The sequence below is a fragment of the Aegilops tauschii genome, chromosome 7 (assembly GCF_002575655.3).
Source record: "Aegilops tauschii subsp. strangulata cultivar AL8/78 chromosome 7, Aet v6.0, whole genome shotgun sequence".
NCBI lineage: Eukaryota > Viridiplantae > Streptophyta > Magnoliopsida > Poales > Poaceae > Aegilops > Aegilops tauschii.
The window spans coordinates 100,377,470-100,403,372 of record NC_053041.3 but is presented as its reverse complement, the minus strand read 5'-3'; the positions used below and the strand labels follow the sequence as shown (position 1 = coordinate 100,403,372).

The following is a 25,903-nucleotide window of genomic DNA, read 5'->3' as shown; positions in this document are numbered from 1 at the left end:
CGTGCGGCGGACTACTAGGTCCGATCACACAACCGGCGGCGAGTAGAGGTGTCTATTCGCAACACATGCAAACCCCAGTGACAGCGCTGAAGCGATCAATCGCATGAGTGTCGGCACCTTCACTTTATATAGGCGTCCGTCGCGGGCTCAACACTTGGGCCTCGCACGGACCCTAAATCCCATAAGTCTACTCGGCCACAGTCCGAATACAGCTCGGATCACATCCGACCAGTGTCCTCGGATCCGACCTCGTAGGTTCCTTCCCTTAAGCGCGCGACCCCTTAGGTTCAAGCCGGCTTGGTCGCAGTTCGGATTACCTCCGAACTGCACAGTTGGTAGCGGCCCCTAGCAAGGCATGCCAAACACCAAGGAGACTATGAAGCTGGTTAGGCGAACATGTACATCATACTTCCATTCCTTTTGCCACACGATATATGTTGTCGGGCTCAAGGTGAGTCTGTCATCCTTGTGCTAGCCCTACCTCTTTCTCGTTCCAGTGATGCCGATCATAAACCGGATTATCTCATAATCCTTGTCGCATGGCCATGCTTATTCCGGTCGGATCACACGAGCGGCCCAGAGTACATCTCTCCTAATCGGAGGGGCAAATCCCATCTTGCTCGACCATGTCTCGCAGCATGGGTCTGGACAAGCCCGAAACCTACCTTTGTAACTACCCAGTCACGGAGTAGCATTTGGTTGGCCCAAAGCAAGTCTGTCACCATCCCGAGTACATGTGCCAGCTCAGGTCTTAGGACATAGAACGTATGTTGTACTAGAGACTCAGAGATGACATATCGCTGCGTCTCATAGTTGGGTCTGTCCGACTCGGACCTTATCTCGACTCGGATCCGACCAGATCCTTCCAAGTCCATATTATCCGGTTAGCATCGAATGCTCCATGGCTAGTGAGACCAAGCCATCGACCATGTCATATGCTAGTCTAATTGGCAGCGCGTCCACACAGCCCTTTCGACTAGTGACCTTTTAGGACAGTCATCATATAATGCATAGCCCCACAAACAAGTCACGTACTTGCTGATACACATCATTGATAATGTCCAAGGACTATCTTTATTCATAAACACATAGGAAATATCATCATACATGATTGCCTCTAGGGTATATCTCCAACAGTCTCTCGCTTGCACTAGAGTCAATCAAATAGACATCGAATGCCCATAGCTCTAACGTGCCCCTCATGCTTGGGTTGTGAAAGCGGCTTAGTCAATGGATCTGCAACATTTGCATCCGTGTGAATTTTGCATAACTCTACATCACCATTCTTTATGATCTTTCGTATCAGGTGATATTTCCGATCTATGTGTCTAACCTTGTGGTGATTCCTCGGCTCCTTGGCTTGTGCGATGGCACCAGAATTATCACAATAAAGGTCCAACGGTTTTACCGAGGCTGGGAAAATACCAAGATCATCCAGAAAAATGCCGGATCCAAACACCTTCCTTTGCAGCTTCACAAGCCGCAATGTATTCGGCTTCTGTGGTAGAATCGGCTACCGTATCTTGCTTGGAACTCATCCAGCTCACTGCTCCTCCGTTCATGACGTACACGAATCCGGACTGTGATCGACAATCATCTCTGTCGGTTTGGAAACTAGCATCGGCATAACCCCTTACGACGAGCTCTTCCTCACCTCCAAAAACAAGGAACATCTCTTTAGTCCTTTTCAGGTACTTCAAAATAGTCTTTACCGCTGCCTAGTGACTCTCACCGGGGTTAGCCTGGTATCTGCTTGTTAGGCTTATTGCAAAAGCAACATCAGGCCTTGTACATATCATGGCATACATGATGGATCAGATTGCCGAGGCATATGGAATCCTACTCATCCTGCTTTGCTCATCAGATGTCGAAGGACTCTGAGTCTCGCTTAGCCTTATACCATGTGAGAGTGGCAAGAACCCTTTCTTCGCCTCACTTATGTTGAACCGCTTCAACACTTTATCTATGTACGTGCTCTGGCTTAAGCCGAGCAGCCTCCTTGATCTATCTCTATAGATCTTAATGCCTAAAATATACACTGCCTCACCAAGGTCCTTCATCGAAAATTTGCCATTCAATGACTCCTTGACCGAGTTCAGCATCGAAACATCGTTCCCGATCAACAATATGTCATCCACATACAAGGTCAAAAACACTATCGAGCTCCCACTTAACTTCTTGTATAATCAAGCATCCTCTTCGCTTTTGATGAAACCGAGACCAGTGACGACCTCATCAAAACGAATATTCCATCTCTGAGATGCTTGCCTCAACCCATAAATGGATCTCTTGAGCTTGCATACCTTACTAGTGCTAGTCGGATCGACAAAACCCTCGGGTTGTATCATATACACGTTCTCGGTTAAATTTTCGTGAAGGAAAGCCGTCTTGACATCCATCTGCCATATCTCATAATCGAAATATGCAGCTATAGCTAGTACGATCCTCACCGACTTCAGCATCGCTACCGGCGAGTAAGTCTCGTCGTAGTCAATTCCTTGAACTTGTCCATAACCCTTAGCGACAAGCCGAGCTTTGTGGATCTGAACATTTTCATCCACATCAGTTTTTTTTTTAAAGACCCATTTGCAACAAATGGCTGTTACGCCAGGCGGCGGATTAACCAAGTCGCAGACTTGATTCTTATCCATGGACTTTAACTCGGATCTCATGGCCTCCAGCCATGCCTCGGAATCTGGGCTCACCATCGCTTCCGCATATGTGGTCGGCTCGTCACTTTCCAGCAACAATACATCACGCACTCTGCGCAATCTTTCCGACCTCCGTGGTTCCGGTGCCGCTCCCACTACGGGTTCCCTGACTGACTCCGGTATGATCTCATCACCAGCCGAGCCGTCCCCGAGTGGTCCTCGAATTTCTTCGAGTCGGACCATCCTCCAACTGGCCTCCCGACTGAGAAACTCTTTCTCAACGAAAACCCCGTTCCGAGCAACAAAAACTTTGTTCTCTTCCCGGTTGTAGAAGCTATATCCCAAGGTTTCCCTCGGATATCCCACGAATATGCATTTGTCCGACTTGGGTGTAAGCTTGTCTGACATAAGTCGCTTGACAAATGCTTCACAACCCCAAATCTTTAGAAAAGACAAACTGGGAGTCTTCCCGGTCCACATCTCATGTGGTGTCTTATCTACGGATTTTGATGGTACCCTGTTAAGGGTGAAAGCTGCAGTTTATAGAGCGTATCCCCAGAATGACAAGGGTAAATCCAATTTGCTCATCATAGATCGAACCATGTCCAACAAGGTCCGATTCCTCCGTTCTGACACACCGTTTCTCCGTGGCGTACCCGGAGGTGTGAGCTGCGGTACTATACCTCGGCTTTTCAGATGATCATCAAACTCCTGGCTCATGTACTCACCTCCACGATCAGATCGGAGAAGCTCTATAGTCTTGCCGAGCTGATTCTCAACCTTGTTTTGAAACTCTTTGAACTTTTCAAAGGTTTCCGACTTGTGCCTCATCAAATAGATATATCCATATCTACTCAAGTCGACGGTAAAAGTCACGAAGTACTGATAGCTACCTCTGGCAGTTGTGCTCATTGGTCCACACACATCATTGTGTATCAGTTCCAACAGCTCGGACGCCCTCTCGCAACTCTTTGCGAAAGGAGACTTAGTCATCTTGCCGAGCAAGCATGATTCGCATGTCTCGAACGACCCGAAGTCGGAGGAACTTAGGAGCCCATCATCATGGAGCTTCTTCATGTGTTTCCGACTAATGTGTCCAAGCCGGCAATGCCAGAAGTACGTCAGATTTATCTCATTAGGCTTATGCCTCTTGACATTCACGTTATAGACCGGTTCCTGTTCCAGATTCAATATAAATAGCCCATCAACAATGGATGCATAGCCGTGGAACATACCATTCAAATAAAATGAACAACCACTGTCCTTTAAATTGAATTCATAACCCTGACACATCAAACATGAGGCAGAAATAATGTTTCGACTAAGTACAGGAATGTAATAACAATTATTCAATTCCAAAATAAATCCAGAAGGAAGCTGGAGCTGCATCGTGCCGACCTCCAACGCAGCAACTCTTGCTTTGTTGCCGACCCTGATGTCAATCTCCCCTTGTGCCACACGCCTAGTTCTTACCAGCCCCTGCATCGAGTTGCAAATATGGACAACCGATCCGATATCAAATATCTAAGAGCTACTAGGTATGTCAGCAATGTAAATGTATATAACATATGCAACAAGTGTACCTTTGCCTGAAGAAGCATTTCCAGCCTTCTTGCCATGCTCTGCAAGCCACTTGCTACAGTTCCTCTTCCAGTGACTGGTTTCCTTGCAATGATAGCAAATGGTCTTTGAGTCCGGTCCAGACTTTGGTGCAGCGGCGTAGGTTACCATCTCTGTGCCCTTTTCCTTAGCCTTCTTCTTAGACCAACTCTTCTTAATCTTAGCCGATTTCTGCACCATCAACACTTGATGTGTGCCTTTCTTAATATCCTGCTCTGCCACCTTAAGCATCCCATGCAGTTCAGTGAGCTTCTTATCCATGTCGTGCATATGATAGTTCGAGATGAACGTCCCATAGCTAGGCGGAAGAGAACCCAGAACTGCATCAGTAGCCAGCTCATCCAAGAGCGGAAAGCCCAACCGATCCAAAGCTTGCACATATCCGATCATCTTGATCACATGTGGGCTCAGTGGATCACCTTCCTTCAGCTTGCAATCCATCAAAGATCGCCAGACGTTGAACCTTTCGGTCCTAGCCTGTGTCTGAAACATGCTCTTGAGACTCTCGATCATATCGTAAGCCTCAACATTTTTGAAATGCTGTTGCAAATCGGGCTCCATACAAGCCAGCATCAGACAACTGATCTCCGTTGATTCATCAACGAGTTTCTGGTTGGCATTCTTAGTTGTGGTATTAACATTACTGGCAGGTTCCTCTGGAAGTGGATCCTCTAGAACATGTTCCTTTTTATCATGCTTGAGAACAATTCTCAAATTTTTATACCAGGTGGTAAAGTTTGTTCCATTCAGTTTATCCTTTTCCAGAATTGATTTCAATGCAAAGTTGGGTTGAGCAGGTGGTGCCATTGATCTACAACAGAAAAAATATGCAATCACTAAGCAATGCGTTTATGTAGAGTAATTCTAGCCTTAAACAGAAATACTCCCACTAAAGTCAGCATCCCTCCGCAAACTCTCAGTGATTCAGGATCCGACTAGCACATGCGACTAGTGAGCTTTAGCATCACTGCTAGACAACATGCATATCCGGTAAGCAACTCCTTGCTAATCGTACCTCTATACGACTCCTGTCGGTCGGGTACGTATCTTATACCCCGGCTCCCGACCTCCTTTGCCACAAGGCCCAAAACCGTTTTGATAGCCTTGTCAAGTTAACCTGATGTAGTGCATGTCCGTGTCCGACACGAACCCTTCAGTTCAAGAACACCTAGCAGCACCCCAATTTTATGAGCCCATTACTAGACGTACTTGACGTGCGAAGGTGCAACATCGGGAATGGAAAATTGCTTGATATTAACGAGGGATCTTTCTACCATTCTAACATGCATAGAAAACAAGAAGCATAACAATCACAAATAAACATATATTGTGAAATAGTATGGCTCCTCCATGGATGTTCTTCCAGGTCGGCTCCGACTCCGATGACCATCTAGGAACTCCATCTTGTTTGTCACGCTGGGACGCCAAGCCACCAACCTGATCTCCATTATCCAACTACTACCACTAGTAACGAATTTTACATAGAGTCACAAGTCGACACGCAGGTCGTTATACAATATAATGACAACACTTTGGCTCCTGCCGGCTGACAAACATGACACGCGGGCCATGTATAATTTACACACATGCATCAGGTACACATGAGCCATACTATTCACATCAAACCTGCAAAACAAAGTTACGCATAGAATCGCATTGTACCGGTTTGAGTGATCATGTACGAAATACAAGGCGCTACGCACACTCCGATCACTCCGAATTTTCTGATCTGACCGGTCTTATCGATCATCGCGAATTCGATTAATCCTTGTCGCATGGCCATGCTTATCCCGGTCGGATCACACGAGGGGCCCAGAGTACATCTCTCCTGATCGGAGGGGCAAATCCCATCTTGCTCGACCATGTCTCGCAGCATGGGTCTGGACAAGTCCGAAACCTATCTTTGTAACTACCCAGTCATGGAGTTGCGTTTGGTCGGCCCAAAGCAAGTCTGTCACCATCCCGAGAACATGTGCCAGCTCAGGTCTTAGGACATAGAACATATGTTGTACTAGAGACTCACAGATGGCATATCGCTGCATCTCATAGTTGGGTCTGTCCGACTCGGACCTTATCTCGACTCGGATCCGACTACGTCGAATCCGACCAGATCCTTCCATGTCCATATTATCCGGTTAGCATCCAATGCTCCATGGCTAGTGAGACCAAACCATCGACCGTGTCATATGCTAGTCTAATTGGCTGCGCGTCCACACAACCCTTTCGACTAGGGACCTTTTAGGACAGTCATCATACAATGCATAGTCCCACAATCAAGTCACGTACTTGCTGATACACATCATTGATAATGTCCAAGGACTATCTTTATTCATAAACACATAGGAAATATCATCATACATGATTGCCTCTAGGGCATATCTCCAACAGGTCAATCCTTCGGAGCCGATGCACGGAGAGGGGCAGCCCAAGGTACTTCATGGGGAAAGTGGCCCGCTTGGCCGGGAAGTTGTCAAGCACCGCGTCGAGATCGATGTCAGCACAACGAATGGGGGCCACAAGAGTCTTCTCCAAATTGGTAACGAGGCCCGTAACTTCCCCAAATCCGTGCAGAATGGCGGTCAAGCGCATGATATCCTCACGAATAGGAGCCAGAAAAATGGCTGTGTCAACTCTAGAGGTCGACATTCTCAACAACGCAGAAATCATGTCCCTGAGCCTCACTGGAAATGCACGGCGGCAAAGGAGATCAAGCAGTGAAGCAGATAATCCCGGCGGACGGAGTCAAAAGCTTTCTTGATGTCTAGCTTGAAGAGAAGGAAGGGCTTTTTTACACAGTGCAGCTTGCGCGCCACATTCGGAACGTAAAGAAAGTTGTCATGGATGCTCCACGTCTTGATGAAGGCACGTGAAGCTAGCTATCAAATTCCACGGTGACTATATACTGGTCTGGCTCATTCATCTCGCTCCAACGACGCATGCATTCGGTTTATAGGAAATGCATACAGGAATTTCATAGGAATACTACTCATTTCCTATGTTTTTGGAGAAAACTACACATTCACTCAAAGCTCATTTTGCGCGTAGGAATGAGACAAGTCAATTCCTTAGGATGGCAAGTGCCATACTCTATCAAATTCCTATACTACTCCTAATTCCTACGTTTTGATTTCCTCCAAACCGAATGAGCCCTTAGCTTTTATCGTGACCCCTCCTGCGTTGCGTCGCTGCTGTGGTGGACGTCGTTCCGGTCACACGGGCATTGCTTTGTGGAGTATGTGTTTCTTTGTGATCTCATTATAAGTCGAGTAAAGTCTATTTTAATCCCTGAATTTGTAGAGGCGGTCTGAATCAGACCCTGAACTCCAAATTCCTGAAGTCGACACCCTATATTCAGTGATCCCAGCCAATTCAACCCTGAACCTATTTGTCGCACCAGGAAAAGGACAACCCCGACCGGGATAACCTACTTCTCTCGTTGACTATTTGTCGCACCAGGGTTGAAGGTCAATCCACCGGAGCCGCTGCACGGAGAGGGGGAGCCCAAGGTACTTCATGGGGAAGTGGCCCGCTTGGCCGGGAAGCTGTCAAGCACCGCGTCGAGATTGATGTCAGCACAACCAATAGGGGCCACAAGAGTCTTCTCCAAATTGGCAACGAGGCCTGTAACCTCCCCAAATCCGTGTAGAATGGCGGTCAAGCGCATGATGTCCTCATGAACAGGAGCCACAAAAATGGCCGTGTCATCGGCGTATAGTGAGGAGCGGAGGCAAGCTGCCCGGCCGCCCACGGGGTGCAGCTGGTTCTTGCGCATGGCTACGTCCAGAAGGTTCTGCAGTGGGTATATGGCAAGCACAAACAACAGCGGGGAGAGGGGGTCTCCCTGACGGAGACCTATATATGGTGCTTGATGGGATGCACTAGAACCCCATTGAGTGAGACTCTAGAGGTCGACATTCTCAACAACGCAGCAATCATGTCCCTGAGCCTCACTGGAAATCCACAGCGGCAAAGGAGATCAAGCAGATAATCCGGCGGACGGAGTCAAAAGCTTTCTTGATGTCTAGCTTGAAGAGAAGGAAGGGCTTTTTTACACAGTGCAGCCTGCGCGCCAAATTCGAAACGTAAAGAAAGTTGTCATGGATGCTTCACGTCTTGATGAAGACGGGTGAAGCTAGCTAGCAAATTCCACGGTGACTATATACTGGTCTGGCTCATTCATCTCGCTCCAACGACGCATGCATGCTATATAGAATGCTCCAGGATTTGGGCACGAGCCTGCAACGTCTCCGGCCAGCTTGGTGCGTCCAAGTCTGCTACATCAGCCATTCAGCTCCGAGCAACAGAAAATCGTCGCTGACGACGATGACTTTTTTTTTAAGGGGTACAACGACGACGACTTGGATCGCAGGGGTTGGCTTTGTGCAATTGTGTTAATGGGCTATATGTACAACTGGGCCCTTGAATCCCTCGGCCTTTCCTAACGCCAATGGGTCAGAAAATATTTGCTAGACAATGTGTCATCGGTTTGGACGTGGTAACTGCATCCAGTTTAGTCCCACACGGAAACATTAGGAAGATCGGCTCGGGGAAGATGTGTATATTTGTGGAGGGTATGACAACGTTAAAATTACTTACCTGGACGGGGTCTATGGGTGATCAATAAGGCTCATGGCCTAGATCAATGGCTCACATTGCACTCGGTGAGAGTATTGATCTACCATCTCCCCTTTGTGGGAGAGTGGACGTTGTAATTTGTGATTGAGGGTGTACGCGTTCGCGCGGCCCCTGCCAAGTTTTTAAATTAAGTTTTGTGTTTATTTCGAATTTGAATCCATTTTAGGATAAACTTGTTTGAATTTTTTTAGGGACCTAGCTAGTAAAAACTTAATTCAAAAGTAGTGCAGACGCAGTGCACCTGCGAATTTCTTTCGGAAACATCAAGAGTGGGTGCTCTTCAAGAGCCCACAGCTCGAGATCCGCCGATATGCGGGGCAGCAAAACGAGTGATGGAATACCGTGAAGCTGGCTAGCAAAGTCCACCATGCCAAGACACTACACCGCCTGTAATTAGCACGGGGATCAAAGTTCAGCTCCTTTGTAGTATCTGGTTTCTGCTGCTAACCACGCCACGGCAATCTGCAGGTAGTGCTTTGCAGTCGAGTCGGCATCGAGGTGGTTTGATTGATGTAACAAAAGTCAAACGACGACAGATCCAGCATCATAACATACCCAGCCGCATCTATAGCTAGACAGGCCTTGCACCAGCAGTGATATACTTGGCCTAGCAGCAAACCTGCTGGATTCCAGATTGAGAAAAATTCATCATAGGTCACAAAACTTGAGCTGGCTGACACTTTAGTACCACTATTTCAAAATACCCGAACTACAGTTCATGTACTTGCGCAGAGGGTTCACTTTGGTCCATATCTACGTTTTCGTGTAGTATTCGCTGACTTGGCCGAGTCAGCGGGCGCCAGCTAGGCTTTGACCGCCACCTGGTCGGGGGTTTGCAAAAAGGTGCGCCTCTCCTTTCGCGCTCCTACCCCGAGTATGCATCCGCCACCAGCAGCTGCCCGCCCGCCCGCTCCCACACAGAGAGACAGACACACCGTCCTCCTCCGTCCACCCCCCATGTCGCCTTCCCGCCTCTCTCCCCTTCCCTTCCCTTGCACGTCACTTAAGACTTAGCCCAAGCAACCAGCGCGAGCTCCTCGGCAGCAATACAGTCCAAGCAACACCCCCACGGCGATGGTGGCGCCGGCGCGGGGGCGGTTCGTGGTGCCGGAGCACATCCGGGGCCACCACGACGCCGCCATCGGCAACTTCGGGGTGCCCGACTACGGCGGCACGCTCACGGGCGTCGTGCTCTACCCGGACAAGAAGGCCACCGGATGCACCGAGTTCCCGGCCAGGTTCAAGTCCACGTCCGGCCGCCCCGTCGTCCTCCTGCTCGAGGTACACACGCCACACGCTCACCAGTTACCTTCAGCCATTAACCCTGCTGATTTGATTGATAGATTGATCGATTCCTGGCTTCGGCTAATTCTCGCGGGGAAGACATTGCTGATGCGCGACTGTGCGAGCCTGAATTGTCCGACGATTTACGGTGCCACCGAATTTAGTTTTTCCATCGGTGATGTGTTAACTGGGAAGGAAGCTACTGATGGGAGTTAGTACTACTAATATATTAGCCTATTACGTACACATGCTAATTAATTTAGTGCTAGTAGTATTACTTTAATCCTGTTGATGTAGATATATCTCCAACTCAGATATGAGAGATTTTCAGAAGCTTCTTAATCTGCGGAGGGGGAAGGGACTTTACAAGTGGAGATCAATTTTGCCGTGTTCCACTTAGTTAGATATTTTGTACTAAAAGGTAGAATTAGGCGACTTTTCTTGGTCCAATATATCATGCATAACTAGTCAAAAAATTGAATACTAGCGAAATTTATTTTAAAAAACACCAAATTCAAATGCAACCTGTGGGAACGCGCCAAATTCAAATGGAATTTAGTACTCCCTCCGGAGTATAACGCACCAAACTAATATTTTCCTGATAGATTATCTTCAGTTTGTTCCCCTTTGGTCTGCGTCAACAGTTTCAGATATCTGCCTAACCTGCCAACTCTGAACCCAGACAGCAAGAAGAGTAGATTCAGACATGGATGCAGTATAAAATAACAGCCATTGCATTTGTTGGTGCCCATTTCATTTGATCCAACCATCGCAACGCACCTGATCACAACACCTCCACTACCAACTCCAATCGGTTGGTGCCGCGAGCAATTCCTTCAAGCCAAAGACAGCATCAGACAGACCAACAATCTGTCTCATCCTTCCTTGATTAATTTCCAAGCAAAGAAAGAAATAATTCCACATTTTCTAACCTCCTTCAAGCATCAGATCAACTATCTGTTTCATCATCCTTCCTTGATTGATTTCCAAGCAAAGAAAGGAAGAATTCCAAACTTTCATTTTGTGTAGTAATAAATAAAAAAATGAATTCTGGTACAGAACTCTGGCTGGCGTTTGTACTGTCCCAACAGAGTGCTACTTCGCGCTCAAGTCGTGGAACGCGCAGCAGGCGGGGGCGGCGGCGGTGCTGATCACGGACACGGTGGACGAGCAGCTGCTGACCATGGACACCCCCGAGGCCTCCCCGGACAGTCGGTACCTGGACAAGCTCAACATCCCGTCGGCGCTGGTGAACCGCGCCTTCGGGGAGTCGCTGAAGCGGATGGCGGAGAAGGCCGACGACGAGGGGGAGGTACGTGGTGGTGAAGCTGGACTGGCGCGAGTCGATGCCGCACCCGGACGAGCGCGTGGAGTACGAGCTCTGGACCAACAGCAACGACGAGTGCGGCCCCCTGTGCGATGAGCAGGCGGCCTTCGTCCGGAGCTTCCGGGGGCACGCCCAGATCCTGGAGCGCGGCGGCTACGCCCGGTTCACGCCGCACTACATCACCTGGTACTGCCCCGAGGCGTTCCGGCTCACGCGGCAGTGCCAGTCGCAGTGCATCAACCACGGCCGGTACGTAGTACATGCACACACACGCCATTGCCGGTCTAGGAAGCTTTCTCTGGTCAAGAGTTTGAAACGATGTTGTTGGTTGTGCAGGTACTGCGCGCCGGACCCGGAGGAGGACTTCGGGGAGGGGTACGAGGGGAAGCAGGTGGTGGTGGAGAACCTGCGGCAGCTGTGCGTGCACCGGGTGGCGAACGAGAGCGGGCGGCCGTGGGCGTGGTGGGACTTCGCCATGGACTACAAGCTGCGGTGCTCCATGAAGGAGAAGAAGTACAGCAAGGCGTGCGCGGAGGAGGTGGTGGCGTCGCTGGGGCTGTCGCTGGAGAAGGTGCTGGCGTGCATGGGCGACCCCGACGCCGACGCCGACAACGCCGTGCTGTCCAAGGAGCAGGAGGACCAGATCGGGCGCGGGTCAAGGGGGGACGTCACCATCCTGCCCACGCTCGTCATCAACGACGTCCAGTACAGAGGTATGGCTGGCTCGCCGTCGCTGCGCCGTCTCTTTGGTTTCTCCGGCGACGGAAGAGGTGAGGGTTTGACGTGGTGTGGTGTGTGCGTGCAGGGAAGCTGGAGAGGACGGCGGTGCTCAGGGCCGTATGCGCCGGCTTCAAGGAGGGGACGGAGCCGCAAGTCTGCCTCAGCCATGGTGAGCACCAAGGCCTTCATTTCCGACGACAAGACGGCGAATCGACGATGAACTTCTGACGAGCTTTTCTCCGCAGACCGGAACGGCGGGTGCTGGCGGGACGAGGCGACCAATGTGCGAGCGGGTGCGGTCCGACCAGGTGCGCGAGCTTTTAATGGTCTTGGTGATTTTGCAAAACCCTCCCCGGATGCAGTAGTATTAACCCAGGCTCCACCAGGTGGCGGTCAAAGCCTAGCTGGCGACCGCTGACTCGGCCAAGTCAGTGAATACGTATATAAAATCGTACATACGGACCAAAGTGAACCCTCTGCGCAAGTACATGGACCGTAGTTCGGGTATTTTGAAGTAGTGGTACTAAAGTGTCAGCCGGCTCAAGTTTTATGACCTACAGTGAATTTTTCTCTTCCAGATTTTGGCTCCGGCCGGCGGTTGCGCCTCACCCATCGCGCCAGTTGACGATGATTTTGATTTTTGACAGATACTCCCTTCGTTCTAAAATACTTGACTTCTATTTATCTAAAAATGGATGTACCTATATACTAAAACATGTTCAGATACATCTATATTTTGATAAATGAAAGGCATGTATCGTGAAACGGAGGGAGTATAAGCAACGCTTCCGGCTAGCTCCAGTTAAGAGCAAATAGACCAGATATCGTTATCGACATGGATGGATCGCAGGGCGTTTGGATGTTTGCTTGCTCGTCACGACCTGGGCCCATTAATCACTCGCCCTTCTGGGCCAATGGGCCAGAGCATAATTTGTATGATCAGTTCGATCGAGATTAATCAGGCCACCCAAACGCAAGGTTATTGCGTTTTGTTTAGTACCACACGGAAAGATTATGGGTGATCGGCGCGGGCGAGACGAAAATATAATTGAAGGGTAGGGCGACTTTGAAACATACTTGCCTCGACGGGGTCTATGGGTGATCAATAAGGCTCATGGCCTAGGTCAACGGCTCACAGTGCACGTGGTCACTGCATTGATCTACCATCTCCCCTCTATGGAAGAGTGGACGTCGTAATTTGTGATAGAGGGGGTACGCGTTCGCGCGGCCCCGTCAAATTTTGAATTCAAATTTTGTATATTTTATTTTTTGTGTTCTACTCTTGTTTTTCTTTCTTGGTGCAAACCTTGTTTTGAATTTAAAATCTATTGTTTTCTTATAATGCTAATTTTCATGCTTTGGTAAACTTGCAAAAATTATTACATCACGGATTTGCAATATCCAGGAAAATGGAGTCAGTGAACGCTAATTAGATTGGTACAGGCCCGATCAACAGACCAAGTGTCCAAGTGGTGAAGATAGTTCAGAGGCAAGCACAAATACCAGGGTGCATTGATGCTGCAGCCACGCATCGAGGGCCACCGGTTGTGTCTGTCAAGATACCGTATGCCGACCAGTTCAGTGGCAACATGTCGGCACGGTGAATTATTTTTTGGTTCCAGATAAATCCGGCGAAGCTTGAGCCTCATCAACCACATATATATAGTAGTACTAGCTCAGTGAGTAACTCCACACTCGTCATGTACTGCAAGAAGATGCTCACTTCACTGCTCATGGCGGCCCTCCTCTTGTGCTCCTGCGCAACGTCCGTCGGCACATCGCCCTACACTGTTGGCACGAGCGGCGCAGCCAAGGTGCAGAGCGCGGTGGCATTGGCGGCGGAGGGAGCCCATGGTGACCGCAGAGCTGCAGAAAGGGGAGCGAGGTCGCTGGGGCAGAGGGTGCCGGTGAAGGCGCCCCCTCCACCGAAGCCCAACAAGCCCGTGAAGGCCAATCCTCCGCGGCCACGGCCGGGGCCGCCGGCGCCACCTCCGCCATGCACTCCGGTGGCAGATGGTAGATTCGGTTGATGTGGTGCTTTAGCTTCTACCATGACCCTTGCGTCACCACTGTGGACGTCGTTGCGGTTGCGGTCACAGGCGCACCGCCTTTGTACGTGTTTCTTTGCGATCTCTGAATAAAGTCAGTAAACTGACAACCTGCCAAGCCGGAGTGATTTTCTGAACTGTTGGTCTACGCCCAACGGCTAAACCTCCGTTCCAACCTCTGTTCATACTCACACTTGGCCTGTTCTTCAGCACGTCAGCCCTAATACAACCTACCACCGCGCACCCCTGCTTCGCCGCTCGAAGCGAATTTTTAAATTCAGATCGGGAATGACTAGGAGGATGCAAAGTCCACGGTAGCAACACAAACCCACGCACGGGTGCAACATACGATGTGTTTCATACGTCCATGCAGTTTATTACTCCCTCTGTCCAGGTGCATAAGAGAATTTAGGATTTTTAAGTATATTAGTTGCCCTTCATTAGTTAGCACTAATGACTCGTATGCCTACCCCAATGCACTTAGCGTTTTTAGCTTCACATTTATCTCCCTTCCATATGCAAACCAATCAGCCGCCTTTACCATTTACTTTTTCTTTGCATGCATGCAAGCTGGACCTAAAGAATTGTGTGAAACAATCCGTTAGCCTGTGCATGGTTAGTCCTACCATCATTGCACTTAATGCGGGATTAACCAGAGGGAGAGAAAAACGTGATGAGCGTCCAATCAACGTATGCCTAGTTCACGGTGCCATTTCTTAGGTGCCTTATGCACCTGGACGGAGGGAGTACCACATGCAGCTGGATGGATGATGCATGCGCCTCAACAAATCTAGAGCTTCTTAAGGGTGAATCTAGAGTTTTCTATATGTGCGCGTATGATGTTGCTCTTCAGCGGCTCTGTTATGAAATTAGGCATTTGAGCTCAATTTCGATTAGCACCGTCATACCGACATTGACGTGATAAATCACATGCTAGCACGTACGCATGTGGGTCAAATCATCAAATGCACCAAAAGAGAGAGGGTCAAGGCATAAGAGGGCACAAGAAACTCACATGCAACAGCGTCTTCGGCCATTGTGTGTAGTCAAGGTGATCGTCCTCTACGGAGCAGACGAACGGACATCGAAGATGTGGTTGAACTTGAAGCAAGCAGTCGCACCGCTTCCAAAAATCTTTTCGCCCAGGATAGCAAAGTCCAAAGTATCAAGAACCTGGGTAGCAAAGTCCAACATGACAATACCGCTCCAATAAATAGCACAGGATCAAAGTTCAGTTCTTTTGTATGTGGTTTGCTGCTGACGAAACACTAGGCGGCAAAATTTCGTGTTTTGACTCTTTTCTGAAAGTTAATCAAGATCTGACCTAGTTTGTAAAATTTTCGAGATCTGACCCTTTTGCTACCGCTAGACACCTTGACGGTAAGGTTGTACAGCCTATCGTCAGGGACCTTGAAGGTAGGAAACACCCTTACCGCCAAACAGGCTGGCGGTAGCCTGTACAACCCTACCGCCAAGGTGCCCGGCGGCAGGTACGAGCATGCACTATGTTCCATACTTCAGAAAATTTTCTGGTAGGGTGTGGAACCCTGCCGCCAGAGACCTTGGCGTTGGCTGTTATACCCTACCGCCATGGACCTTGGCGGTAAGAAAATGGTCAGATCCTGTAATTTTTGCAAGGAAGGGTCAGATCTCGATCAAGTTTCGAAAAAAAGGTAAAACACGAAATTTAGCCACACTAGGCGGACAAGCTCTTCAGTTAAGAGCAACCAGAAATCATTATCGACGTGGATCGCGGGATGTTTTGCCGGGCTCGTCCCGACCTGCCGTTATATCCACTTATTCGACCTGCCGTTATATCCACTGATTGATGTGTTCATGGGCTAGATGCTACTGGCCCCCATTCATCACTCTGCCTTCAGAGGTCGGTGGGCTAGAAAATAATTGTCAGCTAGTTTTGTGGTCAGTCTGAGATTAACCAGGCCACCCAAATTAGCAGGAGTAATAAGGATGGGCAGGGGAGGAACCGTAGCAGCGATATGCGGAGATAGTACAGGCATGTATCTCGGCAGCTCTTGCATTGTGATCTATGGAGTTCGGGATGTGACAACCCTCGAAACAATAGCGTACCGGGAGGCACTGTCTTTGGCGAATAATCTACTTCTCCACAACATCATTATAGCTTCAGACACTAAACAGGCTATGGAAGACATAATCAGTGAAATCAATCATCGAACTACCATGTTTAATTGTAAATTTTCTTTTGAAGGCCGCGCCACGAATAGCGAGGCTCACAGTTTAGCTAAGTTGTCCCATTCGTTAGGTCAGGGGCGCCATCTATGGCTTGTTACTCCCATGATCCTAGTTGTATGCCACAAACTGTGGCTTTTGATCAATAAAAGTTAACTATTCCCTAAAACAACCAAGGTAAAGGTACCGCTCAAAAAAAGAACCCAAGGTAAAGGTAATTGCGTAAAAACACAAGATAATTGCGTTTAGTTTAGTATCATATGGGAAGATTAAGAAGATTGGTGCCAGAAAAACGAGTATATAATTGAAGGGTAGGACCACTTTGAAACATAAATATGAGTATATAATTGAAGAGTATGGCCACTTTGAAACATAAATACCTAGACGGGGTATATGGGTGATCAATAAGGCTCATGGCCTAGTTTAACAGCTCACATTACACTCTGTGGGCGTGTTGATCTATCATCTCCCTTTTTCGTGGGAGAGTGAACGTCAGAATTTATGAAAGAAGTGGTACGTGTTCGCGCAGCCCCAATCAAGTTATAAATTAAAAAATTGTGTTGATTTTCTTGTTTCTACTATTGTTTTGTACACCTAACGCAAACTTTGTGTTGAATTTAAAATATTTTAGTTTCTTAATGCTAACACTCATGGTTTGATAAACTTGCAAAAGAAATTTGTTACGGATTTGTAGTAAATACACATATCCAGGAAAATAAAGTAAATGAATGCTAACCGTGCAAGTTGTGAAGATGGTTCAGAGTAAGCTCGAATACCTGCGTACATTGATGCTGCAGCCAAGCATCGATGGCCACCGGTTATGTTTGTCAAGATACCGTATGCCCACCAGTTGGGTGGCAACATGTCGGTAGAGTGAATGTGTAAGTTTTTTGGTTGCAGACAGATCCGGTGGAACTTCGGCCTCGTCGACCACATATATATACGAACAGCTTCGACGGTGATCGACACTTGACAGATACTTAGCAGTAGCTTGGTAAGTAACTGCACACTCGTCATGTACTGCAAGAAGAATCTCACTTCACTGCTCATGGCGGCCCTCCTCTTGTGCTCTTGTGCAATGTCCGTCAGCTCATCGGAGTCATCGCGCTACACTATTGGCACGAGCGGTGAAGTGAAGGTGTGGAGCGCGGTGCCATCGGTGGCGGAGGCAGTCAACGGTGGCCGCAGAGCTGCAGGGAGGTCGCTGGGGCTGAGGGTGCCGGCGAAGGCGCCCCCTCCACCGAAGCCCAACAAGTCCACGGGGGCGAAGCCTCTGCGGCCACCGGCGCCACCCCCGCCATGCCCTCCGGTGGCAGATGCTAGGTTCGGTTGATGTGCTGCTTTAGCTTTTACTGTGACCCCTCCTGCGTTGCGTCGCTGCTGTGGTGGACGTTGTTGCGGTTACACGAGCATTGCTTTGTGGAGTATGCGTTTCTTTGTGATCTCATCTCATTATAAAGTCAGTAAACTGAGAACCTGTCAAGCGGCGGTGATTTTCTGAACTGTTGGTTTAGACCCAACCTGTTCATCAGCACGTCGGCGCAGTTTGCATATACAACCCCTGCTCCGCCGCTCAAAGTGAATTTTAAAATTCAGATCGGGAACGACCCAACGCGCGATTAACTACAAGGATGCAAAGTCCACGGTAGCAACACAAACCCACACACGGATGCATTGTTCGATATGTTGTGCATGCGGTTTAATTTTGTGTGGCGTGCTAACCACATGCAGCTCGATCGATGATGCATGCGCCTCAACGAATCTAGAGTTTTCTATAATTGCTTCTCTTTTTTTTGCCTTTGACCTTCTCTCTAGTTTTCTATATCTAGAGTTTTTATTGAAACAAATATTTTTTTTTGAGAAGGGGGGACTCCCCAGCCTCTGCATGAGAACGACGCATATGACCAACTTATTAAAAAGATAAATAGGTTCAACAAGGTCTTAGAGTCTCAAAACGAAAATAAAGGAGAGCTCACAAAGAGCCAAAAGGGCCAAAAACAAACTCGCCATGAAAAGCCACAACCGGTTGGCATAAGAGAGACAGGTAAACTAATTGCCTATCCTATTACATGACCGCCATCCAAACCGGTTGAAGATATCCCGTGCTACCATCTCCCAGCGGGTAGATCCAGTAACCAAACACTCCCTGGCCTCCGTCGGAGTGAGTAGCGACCACATACGGATCAACGCAGTGGCTCGGAAAATAACTTGCAAAAAATGAATATTTGTTGTTCTGTTAAAGACCAAATCATTTTTGCAGTTCCAGAGTGCCCACAATAAAGCACAAACTCCTACTCGAATATGTCTCGCTGTTTCGGTCTCTATCCCGTTAAGCCACGTTCCAAATAACGTGTTGACAGAACTCGGTGGAGTAATATTAAATGCAATATGGACTGTCCGCCATAAGACTTTTGCTAACGGGCAATCAAGAAAAAGGTGTTTGATGGTTTCACCCCGATCACAGAAACTACACCTAGTAGATCCTGTCCAATTACGTTTTGCCAAATTGTCCTTCGTTAATATTACTTGCTTATGGACAAACCACATAAACACTTTGATTTTCAAAGGAACTTTAACAGACGAAACATGCTTGGAACTAGGAATCAAGCTTGAATTGATAACATAAACATACATTGATTAACAGTAAACTCTCCAGACCTAGTAAGCTTCCAGCGTAATTTATCCGGTTGTTGAGTTAGCTAAACCTCCATCAATCTACTTACTAGATGGAGCCATTCTTCCCAACGATTGCCAATTAGCGTCCTTCTGAACTGAATATTAAGGGGGTTGGATTGAAGTACCGTTGCAACGAACGCCTCACGTCGTTGAACAATACGATACAGAGACGGGTATTGAATGGCAAGGGGGATTTCTCCGAGCCAAGTATCCTCCCAAAATCGTGTACTAGCACTGTTGCCAATAATAAACTTTGTCCTATTAAACAAGGTTAATTTGACTTTCATAAGCCCTTTCCAAAAAGATGAGTCAGTCGGCCTTGCTGTCACCTGTGACAAAGTTTTGGAGTGAAGATACTTGCTACGGAGGATCTGCGCCCAAGTGGCATTCGTCTCAATCGATAACTTCCACAGCCACTTGCTGAGAAGACATTTGTTCTTGACCTCAAGATTCTCAATACCAAGACCCCCTTGGTCTTTCGGTCGACAGATGATATCCCATTTGGCGAGTCGGTATTTTCTTTTTAATTCATCACTCTGCCAGAAAAATCGTGATCGATAGAAGTCCAGTCTTTTCCTAACTCCAACTGAGACTTCGAAGAACGATAAAAGAAACATAGGCATACTCGTGAGAACCGAGTTAATCAGAATTAATCGGCCTCCGTATGACATGAGCTTGCCCTTTCAGCAACTCAGTTTCTTTTCAAATCGGTCCTCGATGCACTTCCATTCTCTGTTTGTCAGCTTACGATGGTGGATTGGTATACCTAAGTACGTAAAAGGTAAAGTCCCCAATTCGCACCCAAAAATTGCCTATATGCCTCTTGTTCGTCATTGGCTCTACCAAAGCAGAACAATTCGCTTTTGTGAAAATTAATCTTTAACCCGGTCAATTGTTCAAATAAGCATAACACCAGCTTCATATTTCTCTCTTTGGCCAAGTCATGCTCCATAAAGATGATCGTATCATTGGCGTACTGAAGGATAGACACACCTCCATCAACTAGATGAGGTACCAAGCCACCCACTTGACCAGCCTCCTTAGCCCTTCCTATCAAAATTGTCAACATATCAACTACAATGTTGAACAGGATAGGAGACATCGGATCCCCTTGTCTCAGGCCCTTATGTGTCTGGAAATAATGACGTATGTCGTCATTCACTTTAATTCCAACACTCCCTTTTTGCGTGAACGATTCTACCTGGCGTCGCCAGGCTTCATCAAAACCTTTCATACGCAAGGCCTGTTGAAGGAATGGCCATTTGACTTTATCGTACGCTTTCTCGAAATCCACCTTAAAAACAACTCCATCTAATTTTCTCGTGTGAATTTCGTGGAGTTTTTCATGAAGGACCACCACCCCTTCTAGGATGTTTCTATCCGGCATGAAAGCAGTTTGGGAATGCTGCACCACAGAATGCGCAATCTGTGTGAGCCTATTAGTCCCAACCTTGGTGAAGATTTTGAAACTAACATTGAGGAGGCACATCGGCCTGAATTGCTCAATTCTCACAACTTCCATTTTCTTAGGAAGCAGTGTTATTGTTCCAAAATTTAAATGAAATAACTGAAACTGTCCAGAGAATAGATCATGGAACATTGGTAACAAATCCCCCTTAATAATATGCCAACACTTTTTATAGAACTCCGCCGGAAATCCATCCGGCCCTGGAGCACTAGTACAAAACAGGGCTTTCGTCACAGGGCAATATTCACATTAGTCCCGGTTCAGTCACGAACCGGGACTAATGTGAGCATTGGTCCCGGTTCCTGCGGCTAAGGCATTAGTCCCGGTTCACCTGGGCCCTTTAGTCCCGGTTGGTGCCACGAACCGGGACTAAAGGGTGCGATGCCCATTAGTACCGGTTGGTGCCACCAACCGGTACTAATGGGCTTTGAGGCATTAGTACCGGTTGGTGCCACCAACCGGTACTAATGGGCTTTGAGGCATTAGTACCGGTTGGTGCCACCAACCGGTACTAATGGGCTTTGAGGCATTAGTACCGGTTCATGGCACGAACCGGTACTAAAGGGCCCATCAAACTCTACCCCCCCTCCCGACCGCCTTTTCAGTTTTAGAAAAAACAAAAGAAAATGATGGAAATGTCAAAAAAATAAAATAAAATAAGTTTCCCATGTGATATGTGGTCTAGTTGTTGGGAAAATTAACAAATATGAATTTCGACTTTATTTGCAAAATCTCTCTGGAATTTCTTAAAATGGGCATAACTTTTGCATACGAACTCGGATGAAAAAGTTTTTTATATGAAAAATCATCTACTCGAAAAGTTACATCCGAATTTAATCGGGGGAACCCCGTTAAACATTTTCAAAATCCTCAAAAAACTAACAGAAAAAAAAGATACGAGGCTTTTAAGATCTGGAGAGGCAAAAAAATTCAAAAAATTCCAAATTGTGGTCAAACTAATTATTCTAGAATATTAGTGTTATTAAATAATTACTTCAGTTTTTTTGAATTTTGGTCAAATCTGGTCAAACTGTGGTCAAACAGTGGTCAAACAATGGTCAAACTAATTATTCCAGAAATATTAGTGTTACTAAATAATTATTGTTTTTAAAACAATAGTTTCAAACTCAAACAGTGAAATGTGTCACTTCATGCTCAAGCTAAATTCCTGAGGGTTATAGAATTGACATCTTACTATTGTTAGGAAAACAACAAGTGCAGACTTGGAAACGAGGGAGAATAGAACCCGAAAGTTAAGCGTGCTCAGGCTGGAGTAGTGAGAGGATGGGTGACCGTCCGGGAAGTTAGATGATTTGGAATGATGAGGGGTGATTAGAGATTAGAGGATAAATTGAGCAGTGATGAGGGGTGGTGATTAGAGATTAGAGGTTAAAACAATTCAGAAATTTGAAAATCAAAAAAAAATTAAAAAAAATTTGCAAAAAAAATTTTCAAAAAAAAATATCATAAAATTTCCTTTAGTCCCGGTTGGTAGATGGAGCTCCAGGCTGCGTCCACGTGGACGGCCTTTAGTCCCGGTTCGTGTAAGAACCGGGACTAAAGGGGGGAGGCATTAAAACCGGGACTAAAGGCCCTTATCAACCGGGACAAAAGCCCCCTTTTCTACTAGTGGAGCCTTATTGTTCTTCATCTGCGCAATAGCTTCAAACACCTCTTTCTCCGAGAACGGGGCAATCAAAATATCATTTTCATCGGCAGTGAGTTAAGGCACATCCTCCAACCTGGACTCATCCAGGGACACAGAACTATCCTCCGGAGGTCCAAACAACTGCTTATAGTACTCGGTTATGTATAGTTTGAGGTTATCCTGTCCTAAAATAGTTCCTTCATCTTGTTCAAGCTGAAAGATTCTCTTCTTTCTGTGCTTGCCATTAGCAATCAAGTGAAAGAATTGAGTGTCCGCGTCCCCCTGGACAACTTTGCGGACCTTAGCCCGCAACGCCCACTTTAATTCCTCCTCACGGAGAAGCTCTTTCAACCTCATCTCCGCTTCAAGTTTAGCATGAAGCTTCGTGGCTTGCAAAATCGTGGATTCGGCTTTTAAATCTAGGGACTGAATAAGTGAAAGGAGCCATATATCTAGAGTTTTCTATATGTGCACGTATGATGCTGCTCTTCACCACTCTGTTATGAAATTAGGAAGTTTTCGTTTAAGCTTAATCAATATTAGCATCGCCACAAAAATATTCCACTTTTTTTCCAAAAAAATACTCCACGTAGAGGGGACACGTGGGAGAGTGAAGAGATATATAGCACATACACACATGGATCAAAGACACATGTAAAATAAAAAGAGGGTCAGAACATACAAGTGCACCGGAAACTCAGATGGTACAGTGTCTTCGACCGTAGTGATGAAGGCAAGGTGGTTGTCCACCATAAAGGAAGTAGTCCAAGCTGATGAGCAGACATCGATGATGTCGTCGAATTTGAGCGAGCAATCGCGCCGAGACGTTCCCCAAAAACCTTATCGCCCCTCCTCCTGCAAGTTCTTAAGGGACACATTATAGGAGGCCTGCTCTTTCAAACGATTGTGCATGCAATCGCCAGGATGGGGTTACGTGAGAAGCAGCTCGACACATAGGAACTCGACAGGTGTGTATTGTGTTCTGTATGCTCTCCGTTGCCTCTCTTCTCTGATCTGCTCTGCATAGAGTGGACACGTGGGAGAGTGGAGTGATGCAACTGACGCGTGATGGAAAAACTCTCTGGGGAGAGTGGACGTCGTAATTTGTGATAGAGAGGGTACGCGTCCACGCGGCCCCTTGCAAAGTTTTGGATTCAAATTTTCTATAGGTTTTTGTGTTCTACTCTTGTTTTGTACCCTCGTTGCAAACCTTATTTTGAATTTAATAGAACCTATTGTTCTTAGAATGCTAATTTTCATGCGTTGGTAAACTTGCAAAAATTATTACATCACGGATTTGCAATATCCAGGAAAATGGACTCAGTGAACGCTAATTATATTGGTGCAGGCCCGATCAACAGACCAACTGTACAAGTGGTGAAGATAGTTCAGAGGTTAGCACAAATACCAGCGTGCATTGATGCTGCAGCCACGCATTGATATCTGTCAAGATACCGTATGCCGACCAGTTCAGTGGCAACATGTCGGCACAGTGAATTATTTTTTGGTTCCAGATTATAAATCCGGTGGAGCTCGGGCCTCATCAACCACATATATATAGGAACGGCTTCGACGATGATCGTCACTTGGACAGATAACTAGTGGTACTAGTTCAGTGAGTAACTGCACACTCGCCATGTACTGCAAGAAGATGCTCACTTCACTGCTTATGGCGGCCCTCCTCTTGTGCTCCTGCGCAACGTCCGTCGCCTCATCGCGCTACGTTGTCGGCACGGGCGGTGAAGTGAAGGTGTGGAGCGCGGCGGCATTGGCGGCGGAGGGAGCCCATGGTGGCCGCAGAGCTGCAGCGAGGGGAGTGAGGTTGCCGGTGAAGGCGCCCCCTCCGCCGAAGCCCAACAAGCCCGCGAAGGCCAAGCCTCCGCGGCCACGGCCGCCGGTGCCACCTCCGCCATGCACTCCGGTGGCAGACGGTAGATTCGGTTGATGTCCTGCTTTAGGGGCTGTTTGGTTCTAGCCCTAGCATTGTCATACTTTGCCACACATTTTTGCCAACCTTGCCTAAGCTTAGTTCATTAAAATGAGAGTCACAAGTTGACAAGCCTAAGAGAATCTTGCCACACTTTTTGTGTGTATGCCATGTGGGGCTCAAGTGTGGCTTGCCTAAGGTATGGCTTGAACCAAACACTCACCTAGTCAAACTTGCCTAACCTTAGGTGTGGCAATCTTTGACAAAGTTAGTCACAAACCAAGCAGCCCCTTAGCTTTTACCGTGACCCTTGCGTCGCTGCTGTGGACCTGGTTGCGGTCACACACGCACCGTCCTTATACGTGTTTCTTTCCGAATGAAGCCAGTAACCTTTTACAGTACATCAGATCAATATAGGCCGTTTATTTTTGTGTTTGGATGGCCCAGATTTGGAAATACTACTGCAGATTTTCGGTAGTATAGTTTGTGATCAGAGGCAGTTTTGGTAGTACTGCGGCCAAGATGGAATTAACTCGCGTAATAATAGCATCAGAGATTAATTGATGTGATTAATTGTCTCCTACATGCAGCATCGAAGGGCACCTCCCGCGTTCTGGTCATAGTGGGGAGTAACTTAGACTAGTAACATATATATGTTACTAGTCTATGTTACTATCTCTATATATAGTGGGCAGTAACATATATGTAGTGTCATGCACTACTTCATTTATTACTTTGTAGACTCATTTTGCATTGGGAACCGCTATGCGATGGTAACATATTATGTTACTCTATTTATCTCTCTTCTTATTAACTACTTGCCACATCATATTTTTTGCTTATGTGGCATGCATGTTACTATCTATGTTACTCCCACTATGGTTAGCCTTACACATTGGCCATCGCATGCACTGGCACGAGCATGCATTGCCGCATTAAAGAGAAGAATTACTACTCTAGTTGAGAGTCGAGACATGAAAGCGGGCTCATTTGAAAGGAGGAGGAGACTTGCGGAGGAACCGAACTCGGGCGCCATCCGAAGATCATTCGACAGAGAGAGGGCCGACAGGTGGAGCGGAGCGGCTGCACCGTCAAAGATATGAAGCGGCGACCGGAGGCCGGGAGACGGAGCGGCCGGCCCTGTCACAGCCAAGTTTTGATTAATCAGGCCATCCAAACCCAAGCCCCAAAGGTAACTGCGTTTTGTTTAGTACCACACGGGGTTGTCTCAAAAAAAAAAGTACCACACGGGAAGATTAAGAAGATCGGCCTGGGGAAGACGAGTATATAATTGGAAGGTAGGACGCCTTTAAAACATACTTACCTGGACGGGGTCTATGGATGATCAATAAGGCTCATGGCCTAGGTTAACGGCTCACATTGCACGTGGTGAGTGCGTTGATCTGCCATCTCCCCTCTGTGGGAGAGTGGACGTCGTAATTTGTGATAGAGAAGGTATGCGTTCGCGCGGTCCTTGCCAAGTTTTGAATTCAAAATTTATACAGTTTTTTGTGTTCTACTCTTTTCTTTTTCCTTGGTGCAAACCTTCTTTTGAATTTAAAATCTATTGTTTTCTTATAGTGCTAAATTTCATGCTTTAATAGACTTGCATATTTTATTTCATCACGAATTTGCAATATCCAGGAAAATGGAGTCAGTGAATGCTAATTACTCTTATATTACAGAGGGAA

The 25,903-nt window shown here is 47.3% G+C and overlaps 1 protein-coding gene, 4 non-coding genes and 1 pseudogene across 5 annotated transcripts; all 6 read left to right on the top strand.

Moving 5' to 3' along the window:
• Positions 1-8,859: 8,859 nt before the first annotated feature.
• On the top strand, positions 8,860-9,021 carry LOC120970217 (U1 spliceosomal RNA). Its single transcript, XR_005764948.1, has one exon. It is a non-coding gene; the product is annotated as a U1 spliceosomal RNA (small nuclear RNA).
• Positions 9,022-9,980: 959 nt separating this feature from the next.
• Positions 9,981-11,103, top strand: LOC109735469 (vacuolar-sorting receptor 1). Its single transcript, XM_020294685.3, has 2 exons — positions 9,981-10,187; positions 10,250-11,103. The coding sequence occupies exons 1-2, from the start codon at positions 9,981-9,983 to the stop codon at positions 10,352-10,354; spliced, it is 312 nt and encodes a 103-aa protein (XP_020150274.1). The 3' UTR covers positions 10,355-11,103.
• A 37-nt stretch (positions 11,104-11,140) lies between these two features.
• LOC109735468 (vacuolar-sorting receptor 6-like) lies at positions 11,141-14,395 on the top strand (annotated as a pseudogene).
• On the top strand, positions 13,311-13,472 carry LOC120970225 (U1 spliceosomal RNA). Its single transcript, XR_005764955.1, has one exon. It is a non-coding gene; the product is annotated as a U1 spliceosomal RNA (small nuclear RNA).
• A 2,470-nt stretch (positions 14,396-16,865) lies between the features above and the next one.
• Positions 16,866-17,028, top strand: LOC120970017 (U1 spliceosomal RNA). Its single transcript, XR_005764789.2, has one exon. It is a non-coding gene; the product is annotated as a U1 spliceosomal RNA (small nuclear RNA).
• Positions 17,029-25,528: 8,500 nt separating this feature from the next.
• LOC120970218 (U1 spliceosomal RNA) lies at positions 25,529-25,690 on the top strand. The gene has a single exon (XR_005764949.1). It is a non-coding gene; the product is annotated as a U1 spliceosomal RNA (small nuclear RNA).
• Positions 25,691-25,903: the final 213 nt, after the last annotated feature.

What these genes read in the sequence shown, in the direction of transcription:
- LOC109735469 (XM_020294685.3), top strand. Translation starts at nt 9,981, where the DNA reads ATGGTGGCGCCGGCGCGGGGGCGGTTCGTGGTGCCGGAGCACATCCGG. An exon ending in CCGTCGTCCTCCTGCTCGAG is followed by an intron (nt 10,188 to 10,249) that starts GTACACACGCCA and finishes TTTGATTGATAG; the next exon opens with ATTGATCGATTCCTGGCTTC.